The sequence below is a fragment of the Pholis gunnellus genome (assembly GCF_910591455.1).
Source record: "Pholis gunnellus genome assembly, chromosome: 18".
NCBI classification, from domain to species: domain Eukaryota; kingdom Metazoa; phylum Chordata; class Actinopteri; order Perciformes; family Pholidae; genus Pholis; species Pholis gunnellus.
The window spans coordinates 15,787,421-15,803,986 of record NC_136545.1 but is presented as its reverse complement, the minus strand read 5'-3'; the positions used below and the strand labels follow the sequence as shown (position 1 = coordinate 15,803,986).

Below are 16,566 nucleotides of genomic sequence, written 5' to 3'. Positions count from 1 at the left end.
CAGCTCTGCGGAGACGGGAAGGCCAGTCCATGGCATCTTGATATTAAAACCGTGGGCTCTGCGCATTCCTCACCGACGGCGTAGTCTTTTTTTTTTTCCTGCGGAGTCGAAAGGATTAACTTGGCCAGATAAAAGCGGCGAGGGAGGAAATCTTAACAAGAATTCAATCTGACCAGATTCTGTTTGGGGGATTCGTGGGATATCATTGGACCTGCGATGGACTCCAGCGCGGGGGAATATGGCATGGCTCGTCTTGGATTGTTTTTGGTTTTGATGGGGCTGTGGAGATTTAGCGATGCTTGCCCCGCATCCTGCACTTGCAGCATCTCAAGGATTGTTTGTATTGATTCTGTACCGGGGATCGAGGATTTCCCTGTCCTCACGTTAGATGACATGGAAAACATCACCGAGATGTAAGTGTATGAAAACGATCGCGCAGACAGCGTATGAACTTATTAGGATGCAATGCGTAAAGAACTACCTTCGATCGTAAGTCGCTATAATACCCAAGGGCTAGGATTATGATAATAATAAAGGTAATAGTAACACCAACAGCAACATTAATAACAGCAGGCCTGATATCATGTCCCCCTGTGGATTACAGATCAATAGAGATCTGCCTTCTGCGCTTGATGTCAAACACAAAATGTGTGAATTTTTTCTTCTTCTTATAACCAAGGGTTTGTCAGATCATGTAGCCTCGTATATGTGTGCGCGGGTGTGTGTGTGTGTGTGTATATTTGGCGGAGATGGGGATCGCGCGTGCCAGTAACGACGATAGTGTGTGTGTTTGTGTGTGTGTGTGCGTAATGGTGGTGAGAGTGCGCGTCAGGCTTATTTGGATTAGTCGGTGTTTCCTTTACAAAACAGCTCCAGAGGTAGTGATGGAGTAAATGTTTAGGCCCGACGCAGCCTCTGAGGTGTTCATTCGGCTTTTGGGCGGCGGTGTGATATAACCTCAACATAAAAAAAAATAATTTAAAAAATGATCACATTGTTGCCAGATTACACATGAGATCACATCAGTTGTATACAGCCGGCGATAGGCTACCCACAGTTATGTAGCCTTATCTGCGTCAGTGTGTAGGCTTGTGTCGGAGTGTACCTGCTACAACCCTGCACAAGTGTACAACTGCATGGCACCCAGTGGAGAATGGAGGGGGGACTGGGTGAGTTTTACTGAGGCAGACAGACTAGAAACATACCCACCATGAATGTAGTTTAGTTGATTATTCTTTTCTTCATTTAGCAGCTTGACCCTTGTAAAGGGCCATCTCTTATAGTGGGTAAAAGGAGCAGCGTTGGCAAATAAATCACATTTGAAGTGTAATATTACAATAAATTGCATTTTGATGAAGACCATGCTTGTCAGCTGCACCTTCTAAAAATCTAACCATGAATTACATTTTTTTGTAATACTTGGGAATAAAAACAAAGCTTCTGAAGCAGCAAAGTCCATTTAGATTGTTGAGGACTTAAACTTGTAATATATTGTAGCATTGTGTTGTTAAAGGTACAATATGAAAACAAAAGTGTTTCCCCACCAGAAACCTTTAAAACAACATGTGGTCATTCTCTAATTGATTCACAGGTTTTTAAACACAACTCAATTATTTTCTAATGCTGTGAAATGTTTGTTTACTTCAGAAATATATTGTGAGGAACATTTGAAATGCTTTTTTCATTTATTACTTAAACTCTTCATTTAAATACCTCTAACTAATAGAGTAAAACATTTTTTAAATAATAGAACTGTAACATATTATACAACATTTCTGCATCGCAGAAGTATTTAATTTCCCATTTAAAAATATGGTTTAAAGTTTTGATTTGTGTATATAAATAATGAATAAAGCTGTACTGGTTATTGACTGTCATTGCCAACTAAGCTATCTATTTATCAGATTATTTATAATGCACCTTTAGTGGTGTAATTTCATTGGATTAAGTAGTATTACTAGGTCACAAAAAGGGCATTTTGATCTGCAAAACCTAAATAACATGAACAATTAACAATACAAAGGCATACATTCATCACTCAAAACTGCCAGTGTGCAAACATGCTGTTATACTGGCACACACACACACACACACACACACACACACGCACACAACTGATTCTCTCGTACACACATACAAACATACCAGTTTCAGGTAAACTTATTAACTGACCGCCAAACCCTCTCAGTCTGTATTTACCTCCAGACCAACTTTACATAAAATGAACAGTGTGCACATGTGTCATAACACTGTTTCTCCCCTTTTCTTTCACAGATACATTACGAATCAAAACAGACTGTTTGACATCAATGACAACAGTCTGAGGCACTACATAAACCTAAGAAACCTGTAAGTATCATAAGGTACCTCTCTAGTGTTTTACATGGAACCACGATATATTTAACTCGCCATTTTACCCTCACAACAGAACAGTGATGAAGACAAGACTGACGTCTATATCGTCAGATGCATTTTTCAACAATACAAGACTCCAATACGTGTAAGTAGCATTTTAAAAGACCCTCTGTAGATGCGTCATTGATGTACACACGAGTAGCCAGATTTTGATTGCCATTTCTTCCCCTTTTAGAAATCTCAGAGACAATAACCTATCAACACTGTCATGGAGGACATTTCAGAACTTCAACACAACATACCCGTAAGTGTAGAGAAGAGTGTCAGTACACTTCTTTTTGTGTTGCGTGTGCAGCCAAAGAGTATCTCATGTGCTGTGTTTTTTTTCTTTCTAGGCTCCTGCTGTCCGGTAACCCTCTGGATTGTGTTTGTGAGAACTTGTGGATCAAACTGAGGCTCCTTGAGGAAACTGATAGTCCAGAGCTGACATGCTTAGACGACGGAGGAGCGCCAAAGACCTTTGCCACACTCACTCCACCAGACTGTGGTAATGTGAAACCATGTTATAATAATAAGCAACCACCGGGTATCTGATATTGAACGTTCAGAGAGATGATCGCTTCATGGAGACCGGAAAGACGGGAATAAATCTGTAAATAAATCAATCAATGCAAAGGTCCGGTCGGATGTCCAATTATGCCGTGTGCTCATCTCTCGCAGTGCTTCCCAAAGTAGAGGTCACCCCGAAAAACGTGACGGTGATGCAGGGGAGTAATATCAAGGCTGTGTGCAGCGCCTCGGGCTCCCCTCCTCCTGAGATCCTGTGGAACCTTGATTGGCTCTCCACCCACCACGAGGTGAGCCGGTCTACCACACAGCTTCCTGTTCAAACCTTTGGTTCGGGTCCACCACTCTGGGATCCTGGTTATTTTTAAAGAGTGGACAAGATGAGGAATCTTTTTTTTGTAAATATTACTAATGAGATGAGCTCCAATGAAGCTTCAAATCTACCTCTGTGAACAACATGAGGGTCGGACCCGAGTTAGGCTTAATTATTTATTCGTCTAATCGTCAACAGATCCCATGATGAGATTAAAACTGAACACAGGAGCGATCCAGAAAAGTCTGTGTAGCTTATTCTTCTTCTCATAGAGCTTCATTGTTGTCGACAACCATAAAAAGAAAACACACACATCAGGGATGATTGAAATGAAATGAAACCATATGTTTGTACTCAACTGGAACTATTGGTTTCTGGGAAGATTCACATCGTCGCCAGGAACCGATGAACTTAGAGCTGGATGCCAAAGCAGAGCAGGAAAGTACAAACACATTAAGAGACAGTCACACACATAGTTGGTCTTGCTGTGCGTTCCAATACCCATACTACCATACTATTATGTATGACAGAAAAAGATTTAGTACGCCCCAATACATAGTCATGTCAAATGCCAAAAATACCAGGATGTGTTACTGCATCGGGTCACATTTTGCAGTATGCAAGCTAGCACGCCTATCTGGCTATAGTCTAGCCCACAATCCTGTGCACAGCAGATACATGAGCATGAGGGTCTAAGCTCAAGGTGCAATGTTATGATGGAGTATGTCGATGCATACCTCATGTAACAGTACCTACTTTGTAAAGGCAGCTGCAGTACGTACTAAAAGTAAAGAGAAAAGCTGTACGATATGGAACGCAGTGTTGGTCTTTAGAACCAACTATATATATAATAAAGTCAGTCTGTTGTGGCAGTTAGCTGAATGGTTACTTCACACTTTTACATATACACCATAGGACATATAATGCAATCTAATAATGTTTACAGATTGATCCTTCGGATATGGAGAGCAGCATCACCTTGTCAGACCTGTCTCCTGATGATAATGGCAAGGGGATCATATGCAGCGCTGAGAACATGGTCGGTCAGACCGAGGCCACCTTTCACCTCAATATTCTCTGTAAGGACTCCTACTCTTCTGTCATAATTGACTGTAGCATGCATCTTTAGAGATTATATTTATTTGTGTTGTCTAATCTCCTCTCATGGTCTTTTAAAAACGCTTTCTTCTAAACCTTGTTTTTCCAGTGGAAGCACAAGGCTCCTCAGTTTGTTATCGTTACTGTCTCTTGGCAAATCTTATTGACTCTCCATGTTTCCTGTCCATAACTCTTCCTCCTGTGAAGCTCCTCATGCCTTACCACACTCCTCTGCTTGTTCAGAGCCGCATTTCTCCTCATTCTCCTCCTCCATGTTTTCCCGATGTCAGCGTTTAGATGTTGTGTCGCTTCTCTTCCCCCCCCCCATACATTTCATCCCCCTAACTGCATCTCCTCTCTAAGCCCGTAAATGTTGCTTTTCCTACTGGCTTTTACTCCTGGTGTTGATTTCCTATCATCCCGTTATTACTCTTCCTCTACTGTTGCCTCCGTGTCAGTTGCCCCCACCATCCAGCAGCTGCTGGGGCCGGAGCGGGACCACCACTGGTGCATCCCATTCAGCGTGACGGGGAACCCCAAGCCCGAGCTGCAGTGGTACCACGAGAACCTGGATCTCCTGGAGCAGGACTACATGCGCACCGTAATCCACCAGTTCACCGAGAGCGAGTACCACGGCTGCCTTCAGCTGGTCAACCCCACGCACATCAACAACGGCGTTTACAGGCTGGTGGCAAAGAATAAGTTTGGTCAGGATGAGAAGAAGGTCTCTGCCCAGTTCATCGACCCGCCTTACATCGACCACACAGGTGTCTTTTCACAGGAGTACATTCAGTAAGAAGTCAGCAGATTTCTGTTTATGAAGTCGACCGCTGACATTCCTTTTTTTCCTTTCTTTTAAGCAGAGGATTCCTTCTACTACTGTAAGTAATGATTCAGCATTATACAAACTAACAGCCGCTATACTTATCAGCTGGATAATAACTGTGGACATGGTTAAAATGTACTCTTCTGTTTCTCCTCCCGTGGCCTCTGCCTGCATCCTGCTTCTGCCCAGACACCACTGGTGAGTGTAACACGACAGTCAGCGTTACAAAGTCATTTGTTTTCTCTTAATAGTTATTTTTTCTGACCAGCTTTTTTATTTTTTTTGTTTTCAGACTCTCCGCTCCCTCCGCTGGACGACAGTGTTGCAGTAAGTGATGCTCACAAGTCCTCACAAGGCAATGGTTTTCATCCTTCTGGCCTGTTACTCTTTTAAAAAAAAGTTACCTTTTGTCACCCTTTTGTTTGAATTATACATATATAAATAAAATAATCTTGTAACTCTCAAGAAAAACAGCAAAAGTTTGAGGGGTTTGCGGTCCCTTACGGGGATCCCAACCCCATGTTGGGAACCACTGATCCAAAAGGATGCCAGATGTTTTTGCGTGACAGTTTATCTTTTTTCTTTTGTCTTCCCAGGTGTATGTAGTTGTGGGAATCGCAGGAGTTGCCTTGACTGGCTGCGTTCTGATGGTGATCATTCTGAAATATGGAAGAAACTCCAAGTTTGGTCTTAAAGGTGAACTAATCTTCTTAAGGAACAGTTCAACATTTTGGCATATACACCTACTCGATTCCTTGCCCAGAGTTAGGTGTCACCACTCTCACATGTGTCTGGTTAGCTTAGCTTAGCACAAAGACAGGAAGCAGGTGGGGAAAGTTAGCTTGTTCTCCAGTCTTGGTGCAAAGCTAGCCGGCTGCTGGATGTGAGAGTTAATGCAAGAGTTAAGTTAAGTCAACTCGCAGTATGATTTGACCTCAACATTTAACTAGCTGTTTAACAGATACGTCTTTCATAAAACACTATAAACAAAGTATGTTTGTGTGTGTGTATATATAAAAACAATTAATGATTATATTGTATAACGTATAGTTGTATTATTACACACAGAAACAAATCCTTGGATGATTCATGACATTATATTAGACAAATGAATGTCCTTATTATTATGCAGTATGGTGTGTTTTAACTTGTTACCATAGATCACTTGTAGGTGCTAAATAGAAGGGTTAAAATATAGTGTTATTGTTGACTCACAGCTCATTGTACTATGACAATATGACCGTAGGAATCTTTGAGTTCTACTTTGTTCTGAAGGCATGCACTCATGTTGATTTGGGATGACATCTGCCTCTTGTATCTTTATGTCATTATGTACAATTTGTATTTACAAGCCTTGCAATCTCTTCTCTCCCTCCAACCCTCCGCTTACTTCCCCTTCTCCTCCTCCTCTTCCTCCTCTTCGATGACCACAATTCCTTTCCCTCTCTCCACATGCCGTCCTCACTCTTTACTCATCTCCTGCCTCTCTATCCTCTCCACCTCCTCCTCCTCCTCCTCTGTGGCTCCCTAGGCTCCTCCTCAGTCATCAGTAATGACGATGACTCTGCCAGCCCTCTTCATCACGTCTCCAATGGCAACAACACCCCGTCGTCCTCGGAGATGGGTCCAGACGCAGTGATCATCGGGATGACAAAGATTCCTGTCATTGAGAACCCACAGTACTTCCGTAACTCCGGCAGCATGCTGAAATCTGACACGTGTGAGTTACCGCTTCGCTCGACAAATGGCCAGTAACCCGGACCTTTTCAGATAAATCCATGCAGGGGTCACAGCCGGACGCCATATGTATTGTCAGCATCCTGCAGCATTGTGATAGTGACTCCTCGACAGTTAGATGATGCTCGGAAACACAAGCTTGTTTAACGGGAAGACTCAACTCAGCAGAATGAACCTGAATGTTTTTCTTTCTGCAGGTGGTTTATTATAGTTTAAGACATTTTTATTTGTGGCTGGATTGATTTGTCGAGTATTCATCAATCGAGCAAAATTTGCTTGTTCCAGCCTTTCAAATCTGTAGAATTGCTTCTTTTGTCAGTTTTATTTTAATAAAACGCTTCTGTCCTTCAGTTTTGGAGATGATGACAGAGTTAACCTTGCTATTATATAATGTTCTATAGATTAATTTATTGCAAAATCAAACAAATCAATGTTGAAAATATTCTTTAGTTGCAGACCTAGTCTAATTTGACCTGCAACTGATATATATTGCCGACTAAAACTCACACAGCTTCCCATGCTATTTGTTGTATTCTGCATTAAAGTCGTCCAGCACATCAAGAGACACAACATTGTACTGAAGCGGGAGCTGGGAGAGGGAGCCTTTGGGAAGGTGTTTCTCGCCGAGTGCTACAACCTGACACCAGACCAGGAGAAGCTCCACGTGGCGGTCAAGGTACAGATTAGGGAAGGCGTTCGCTCAAATAGTCAATTCGTTGTCATTCAGTTAGTGAATTCTCTTGACTCAATGTACATTCTTATACATAATGCTCCTCACCTCATCTTTGTGTTTTTGCCTTTTCGACAGACTCTGAAAGAGGCCAACGAGAGCGGCCGAGCGGACTTCTACAGAGAGGCCGAGCTCCTCACCAACCTGCAACACGAACACATCGTCACTTTCTACGGCGTGTGTGTGGAGAGCGACCCGCTCATCATGGTGTTTGAATATATGAAACACGGGGACCTAAACAAGTTCCTCAGGTAGGATCACTTTGACTGACATGTGTTAAAGGAATAGATAGATAGATCCACACTTTGGGATGTTTCCTTATTCGTTTTCTTGCCATGAGTTAGATAAGAAGATCGATACCACTCTCATGTTTGTACTCTCAAGAAAAAGCTACAGGCAGCTGCCAATTAGCTTAGCTTAGCATAGAGACTGGAAACAGCTAGCATGGCTCTGTACAAAGATTATGAAAAATTGTCTACCAGCACCTTTAAAGCCTATTATATCTAAGTTCACCTCGTACAAAGAACAGAATGTAATGACAAAAAATGTATGACAAATTGTGTTTTTTTACAGGGATTATATGCTGCACTGTTTCTTGGCTGGGAGCAGTGACTTCCAGGCAACCAGCGGAGATGCCAGGAAGTCACAGCTCTTGGCCAAGAAATAGTCCAGCACATAATCCACCATAAAACCATAACTTCATGTCTTTACACGTTGGCTTTTGTATGAAAATAAGAGTTAATGTGTTAGCTTGTGTTACCTTTGAACAGAGCCATGCTAGCTGTTTCCAATCTCTATGCTAAGCTAAGCTAACGGTCTCTTGGCACCAGCTACATATTTAGCCTACAGGCGGGATTGACATTGATCTACTCACCCAACTCTCATCAAGAAAGCAAATAATTATACATCCCAAAATATTCCTTTAGTTGTCCACTATGCATTAAAAGGCTTGGTGATATTATGATATGTTCTGTGAGTTGATAGAAATGTGTCCACTGGTAAATAAGAAGACCTGCTTTATGGCAAGGCCGGGTGGATTCACAGAACGTCTGCATTAGTCAGATTATTTAATTAATTGGATTAAAAACAGAAATTCCCATCTAGTTATGTTATCATTTAGGGTACATCTGAAATGAATTAATCTGCAACCATTTTGATTATGGATTAATTTCAAGACTTTTTTTTTTGCAAAATAGACAGAATTTGTGAATATCTGGTGTTACGTTTACTAAAGTATTCAGCCGTACAGTCGATTGCAGATCTGATTAAGTGTTTCTGGGTGCAGGTCCCACGGTCCTGATGCAGTACTAATGGCAGACGGTCAACACAGCATCCAGGCGGAGCTCACCCAGTCCCAGATGCTGCACATTGCCCAACAGATTGCGGCTGGCATGGTCTACCTGGCCTCTCAGCACTTTGTCCACAGAGACTTGGCAACCAGGAACTGCCTGGTAGGAGAAAACCTGCTGGTCAAGATAGGCGACTTTGGCATGTCCAGAGATGTTTACAGCACAGACTACTACAGAGTGAGTCCAGAGTATTTTTGATCATTTCCCCTTTTCTCACCTCGTCTTGCCCCCCCCCCCCCCCCCCCCCGGTATCTTACTCACACACAAACTCCGATTTATACACAGAAATATGGAAATGTAGCCACATACGCTACAGTCTCAAATATGCAATTAGGATTTTATTCCAGTTTTGGCCTGAAATAACTGTGTAGCTGCAGAAATGTCAATTTTAACCAGAGGTATTTTATCTATTTTTAATACCATTTAAATGCAAATTCTATAATCTGCATAAAATTACTGTTTCCATGGTAATAAGGGCCAACAGTGCAAAAATGCTTCGGCAGTTTTATTTTTCCCTGGGCAAGGAGTTAATACGTCCCTTCACTCTACATGAATATCATCATATTATTAAACCATAGAGGAGTTATGGTACAGTATATGGTCCCAACGAGAAGATTACACTAAAATTACAGGCCAATAAAAAAAATATATATATAAATATATATATACACACACACACACACACAAACACAACACACACACAATTTGTCATGTTGAGGAACAGATGGATGCATTTTATTCCCTCATCCTTTCTGTATCAAATCCTAGCTTGTATCCCACAGTGCCCTCTGCTGCCCAAAGTGGAGTCAGAAAACACACAAAAAACATCTCAGACATGCGTTTCCCTGCATCAGATAAGATCACCATAAAGAGGGCCTGTCACCAACTCCTGATGTCAAACTATGTCATCAAATAGAGACACAGCGAACAATATGAGGCTGCTATAATTTGATGAATAAAAGGGAATCATGTGACACAATAAATCAGTAATATAATGTACAACTCAGGTTTAGAGGACGGAGTAAATAATGTGGGGTGAATAAAACTAGAAATATATTACATCTGTGCACCATTGTTGATCTGCCAGTTACACAGAGTATCACATGAGGGGGTGATGGTGCATGCGAGTTTACGGTATATGTAGGTGATGAACGTGAAAGGATGGTGATTAGATAAGAGAGGAGACAGTGAGAGGAGGAAATGCATTTAGTAGACAGGAAATATCTGATGGAAGAAGACAAGAAGACGCTGGTTGGATAAAAGGTTTTGATGTAATAACGGGCGTGTTACAGGAATGCCAGAGTGACTAAATTTAATTTGTCAGAAAAAAATAAAATAAAAAAAGGAGCCAGTTTATTAGGTACACCTACCTAAAACTCACGCATTCCATGAAGGTTATAATGTTTTGTTGAAACGGTGTTAGAGAAATGTTAAACTGTATGATCATTTTGGGGGATGCAGTCCTGTTGAACTGTGTGTGTGTGTGTGTGTGTGTGTGTGTGTGTGTGTGTGTGTGTGTGTGTTATAAGGATTACAATGCTAACAACATGCAACAGACATGCAGTTTTTGTATACTTTAGGTTTTCTGCCACTTAGAAAGCTATTTACAACCGCCTCAATAACAGAGTCAGACAAAAAGGGCGTCACTCGAGACAATCTGACAGGGAACAATTGGGAATGTGCTGGTATATATACATTTTGAAGGGCTGGTGAGGAAAGCGGGAACAGGTGTGTAGGGGGAGGGGACGTCAGGTGAGGGCATCTGGTGGATGACTTGACTTGGCAGGTCTCTGGAGTTAGAGGAGAATGCATCCAAAACAAACAAAGAAAGGCACGAGAACGTATCCTCTGGGCACCATGAATGTCTGTACCACATTTCATGTCAATACATTCGGAAGCTTTTGAGATATTTCAGTCTGGATCAAAGGGGTGGAACCACCAACCGACACTCTCATCCACAGAGCCGTTAAACTCTTCAGCAGGGCTTGTGGTGTTGGTTTCTAATGGAGACTGATTTCTCTCTCTCTCTCTCTCTCTCTGCAGGTGGGCGGTCATACGATGCTGCCGATCCGCTGGATGCCTCCAGAGAGCATCATGTACCGGCGGTTCACCACAGAGAGTGACGTGTGGAGCCTCGGCGTGGTGCTGTGGGAGATCTTCACCTACGGCAAGCAGCCCTGGTACCAGCTGTCCAACAATGAGGTCAGAGTCACACGAGGTCTGCAGATACTGCAGTCAGACAATGAGCACAGAGCTTCGGAGACTTTAAAGTACACCTATTCATGACCTACTCTTAAACACAGAGACTTTTCTCCTGGTGGTGTTGTATTGATAAAAATCCAAAGTTGTAAACTTGGGAAATAAATAAAAAATCAGGGGTATGTGACACAGTTTTGCAACCGAAGCCCAATCGCATGAGTTTGAAAGACGTGAGCGTTATCCAGGAAGTGAAGATGCAACTAGTACCGCGTTCATATCATCAAGACGGTTGCATGAATACAGAGTTTGTCTTGTGAGGATTTAGATACTGTCCACTGATAATAAAACACGAGGCTATATTAATTAAAAGCTTTATTTAATTACACAACAATGGTTCTTTGGCTGATGTGAGGCGTCCATATTTGTTTTGTTTTCCGGCACTTCTATTTATTAAGTCACAACTCACACGTATTAGAGCTCTCAGAGTTGTAATCATAACTTGGATGTTGACGTGAACACTATGTACAAGTTAGAATTATGATGACTCCGATGTGACATGAACGCAGTATAGTTGTGGAAAATGTATTCAGTGTTTTCTGGATTTTGACCATTTTCAATCTTCTGACTCTCAAATTAATGGAGGTCAAATTCCCATTTTCTTAATTTGTGTTTTTTTTCCCCTCTATTTAATCTCAGTGTTCTTTTGTAAATAAACTAAAATATGTCTTATTTAAACTTTTGGGAGGTGTATTTGTGAGCTAGTGAGAGTGGAGAGATGACAAAAATTGATAGAGGAGAGAGATGGAGAATACAATGCAACAAAATGTCCCAGGCTGGACATGAACCACGGACTTTGTGACCAATAGTCTGCCCCTTAACCCCCATACCACCAGAGGACACATTCTTTCTTAATTCTCTTGACAAGAATGTGCTTTTGCATGAATAAAAGTGTGGCAAACTCTTTCAGAATTGTTCCATCTCACTTCTGCATCGATTTCATTTGAACACCCGTATCGTCACCCTGTAACCCCCGCAGGTGATCGAGTGCATCACCCAGGGCCGCGTGCTGCAGCGGCCCCGTACCTGTCCTAAAGAGGTCTACGACCTGATGCTGGGCTGCTGGCAGAGGGAGCCCTACATGAGGCTGAACATCAAGGAGATCCACAGCATGCTCCAGAGCCTGGCCAAGGCCTCGCCTGTGTACCTGGACATACTGGGCTGATGCACCTGGTGTTCTTGTATGTACTTTTCGTGTGTGTGTGTGTGTGTGTGTGTGTGTGTGAGCTGGGGCTTTGTGCGTGGATGAGTGGTTGTGTGTCTGTTCGCACATAATGGTGACGGAGAGGAGAGAAAAGAGTGACGGTTGTGCGACTGTGTGAGCGAGTTTGTGTACAGTACCTGGCTGTAAATGTCCCTGTAAATGCTATCGTCCGCGTCCTCATTACATCGAGAAAAGCCTTAAATTTTGAGTAATTTTTTATTTATTTTTTTGGTTTCTTTATTCATTTGCAGACGTCACCGAGGCATGTTTTCGTCAATGGAAAACCAAAACGCATACATATGTGAAAGGCATACAAATAAATGAAACCCGACAATCAGAAATACTGATCACTGGGTTACTCGGTCTACATTCATCGCATCAGATCGTCTCCTGTATTCCATTTTGCTGGGAATGAAAGGGAAAATACTTTGTGTCTCCATAATGGACAGAGTATGGACACAACTTTGTAGATAGAGCTTTCTCTTCTTTCGACACACGGAGCAACATATTCTGCAGTAAAACACTCATCGAGTTACAGCTGAAGCTTTTTCTTTTATATTTCACCGACTATTATAATATTTGTAGAATTTATAAATGTGGACTCTGTTTTCATACCACGCTGTTGATTTCCATTTGTGCTTTTTCAGTCATCTTCAGAAGCTTTTGCTTTTTTTTATTATTATTTTAAACATACGTGTATATTATTATACACAGACGTTTAATCATAAATCCCATATAGATTGTCATAGATGCCTGTGTCTGTTATAGATAACCGACTTGAGTGATTTCCTCATGTAAAATCAACTTTGAGGCTGTAAAACACAAGGGCAGACAGCATTTTGCGCCATTAATTTAACCACCATTTGTCATATTTTATGTAAATATCTACACACCAGGTCATCTATATTTACAAAGTGGTGTTTTAAACGTTGTTGGAGTGCTCTGCTACATTTCACAACCTTTTCATTTTGATGTATCTAAAGCACAGAGAATGAGGACTCGGCGGTGTTGAGCTCAAAAAACAAACAAAAAGAAGAAGATGAGCACAGTTTTGTTTTACTTTTTCATTCACCAGCAATGCCATTTAGCAAATCTTTGTTGTTCGGTGGCCCATATCTGTAAGTGATGTGGTTTTGTATGCATTATCAGAAGCAGGTTCTTTTTCTCAAATGTGGTGGCTGTTGATGAGATTGTGTCTATGCTTTGATACGAGAAGAATAGATTCATTCTTTGAGTGATTTTAGGGATCGCCGGGGGATTCGGATGCAGTTTACTGTGCACTGATTCATTTGTTTTCAGCACTTTGGGTTTTTGTACGTATTGAAGCTGCTACTTGTTTATTTGTCATTTCTTTGCATTACAAGAGTGTGTTCTGAGGATGTAATCTTTAGTTCTAAACAGTAGGCTATAAGAGGCCGCAACAAAAGGATTAATTAAGAGTCTGATTGCCCTCAAAGAGCCCCAGGGGTGCTTTCATCTCTCTGAGCGGTCCCAGTCAGCCGGGTGGTGACTGATACAGCTGCTCACTTCGGGCCTCGCTGAAGCACATTTGTATAGGCCGCTTGAAAAAATGATCTTAAAATACATTCTTGTAGTTCCGTTTTCCCAAATTATCTTCAACTGGTCTGTTTGCAGATTTAAAAAAAAAAAGAAAGAAAAAAGAGGCTAAAATATTAAAGCAAGTGCGGTGGTCCAAGTGTACATACTGTATTAACCTTTTGCAGAAACAGCAGAGATTACTCCTTCATAATAACCGTCGTGTTTTTCCATATGGAGGCATAAAGCAGTGCGGCTCTCTGCTGAGACAATACGTTATGTTAAGTGCACTTTGTAGCGTTACTTAACCCCCCCCCTAATGCACAACCTGAGCGGCTGACCACTCTCCGCCTTGACCTCGACTGCACTTGATTACAAAAAAAAAACAAAAAAAACATTTCACCCTCGCTGTGGCGGCCATGACTGAGGCAAGTCCCAACTCTTGACACATCGCGGTTGATGAAAAGGATTCAGTGTCCCTCTATGTTTTTATTACAGCGTTTGTCCGTTCTGTATAATAGTCACGTGTCTGCTGTACATACATTGCTGTCCATTCTGTACAGTTCTGATATTTGTCTATATCAATAGTAGGCTATGTTTAATAGTATAATCTGTTTGAAGCAGGTATCATGTCAAAAGCGTGTGACATCTATTGAAGACAACGTGTTATGGGCCACTGGCAATACATACTATATGTAAATACGATTTTATTTGTGCTACATTGTATACTTTCTTTGTGCTCGTTCATAATACCAGTGAGAATACAATCCTTTTTTTGGCAACTTTTTTGATCTGCAGAGGACTTTATTTGAACAATGTGTTTTTCTCTGAAGAAATAAAAAAAAAGAAAATCTCTTTTTCCTCTCCACTGTGATGGGGAGCTTACACAGAGGCCGTCTGCCTGTAGGAGGACCATAGACTCTGGATCTGATTAAACATCAGGATCTCTCCTGGCTCGACAGGCGTCCCAGCAGACGTGTGGCCGATGGCGAGGAGGTCAACCCCACCACTCAACCTCTGACTGACTGTAGCCTATTTTGATCCTCTTTCAGATGAATAACTGTGACTTTGCATCATGAATAGTATATTATTTTGAATGTAATCTAGAAGGGTCGGGACCTTTTTTGAATGTAATCTATCTTGAGGGGAAAAGGGAGGAGGGAGGGAGGGAGGGAGGGGGGGGGGCGTTGCAGATTTTTTTGTAAATATATGGTAAATGAAAAAAAAAAAAAGATTACAGTTTTCATTCCTGTGCAGATAACAGATTTTACTTACTGTGTGAATACAAAGAGAGAGAGAGTGTTTGTGTGTGTGACTAATGTCTCAGAGATGGTGTGTGTGCGTTTGCACATACATCTTGTATGCAAGTGTGTGTGTGTGTGTGTGTGTGTGCTCTCCTGGCAGATTTAATCCTGCTTTAATCAGCCAGTTCTATCAATCAATTCAATGCTTTGTGCATCATGTGAGTAGCTTATCCACAATTAATGGAAATGTTCCTTGTGATACTGTGCATTTAATAAAGGTGGTATGTCTTACAATACGCTTTGCGTCCTCACAATAAATCGCGTCTATTCCAAGTTTGGAAGTGAAAATGTGGACGTCTTTGAGTGCACAAATATTAGTACTTTACTTTGGTATTTTTATCCTACTTTATACTTCTACTCCACAACATACATCGGACAGCTAAAGCTAAGAAACAGCTTTGGGCTTGTGGCCTCTTACATTAAAAACAACGTATAGTTGGGGCTCCTTGTCATGTTAGAGGTCTCTGTGGCGTCTAAACTTCTCAAATTGTTTCATTTCAACAACTGTTTGAGGCCCAAAGAATAGAAATAGGCAAATATTAGAGGAAATATGTGATTTATCTTGTCAATTGTGACTCTTTAGGGATCAATGTGAAGATTCAATCCATTATCTTTCTGTATTTTCAACTAACGTTTTGTTATTTGACTTGTTACGCAGTGTTGAATGTTGCAGGATGTGACTGGACATCCAACCGGAGGCCTTTATTGTGTAAAAACAATCCCAGCATTCAAAATTCCGATGGCTTGTCCTCTCCGGATAACACATCGGCAGATTGTCTGCTAAGGTGTGACTGACACTCAGTCTGTTTGGGGGCCACTTTAAGAGGAGCCAACATGTGCTGTGAAAGGCATCTCATGGGCACCATTTGTTTCTAACAATAACTACTGAGGAGTGACAAGGACAGCTGCCCTAAAGACCTCACACACACAAGAACAAATGTTGGCAACAGCTATTTAAAAGTATTTCTGTGGTGTTACATTGTCACAGTTAACACACACTAAGACAAGTTGAAAGAAAGTCAAGCTACATGGTGTGTAACCTACCTGGGTGTAGTGTTAGTGGTGAGGAGCTCCACACTCCGACTGCTGGGACGTCTTTCACATACTGACGCTCAGAGGGAAGCTTCAGAGTGTCTGCTGCAGGAAGAATAAATATAATATAGATTTGTCTCTCATTCATTCACACCACTCAGTGGAGTACGTACATGTTATTGCTTTCTGTTATATGTTATGTTATGACTTAGTGTCTGCTTTCATACTATATGTTTGTATATGTTATATGTAGACAAAG

General features: G+C 41.5%; 1 protein-coding gene across 1 annotated transcript; it reads left to right on the top strand.

Moving 5' to 3' along the window:
• Positions 1-216: 216 nt before the first annotated feature.
• Positions 217-12,396, top strand: ntrk2b (neurotrophic tyrosine kinase, receptor, type 2b; the record flags this gene model as incomplete). The annotated part of the gene is made up of 16 exons (XM_079179487.1): positions 217-413; positions 2,275-2,349; positions 2,429-2,500; positions 2,591-2,659; positions 2,751-2,902; positions 3,076-3,212; positions 4,182-4,314; positions 4,792-5,100; positions 5,452-5,486; positions 5,756-5,855; positions 6,691-6,879; positions 7,442-7,572; positions 7,705-7,877; positions 8,912-9,152; positions 11,019-11,177; positions 12,211-12,396. The coding sequence occupies 16 exons, from the start codon at positions 217-219 to the stop codon at positions 12,394-12,396; spliced, it is 2,358 nt and encodes a 785-aa protein (XP_079035613.1).
• Between the last annotated feature and the right edge of the window lie 4,170 nt (positions 12,397-16,566).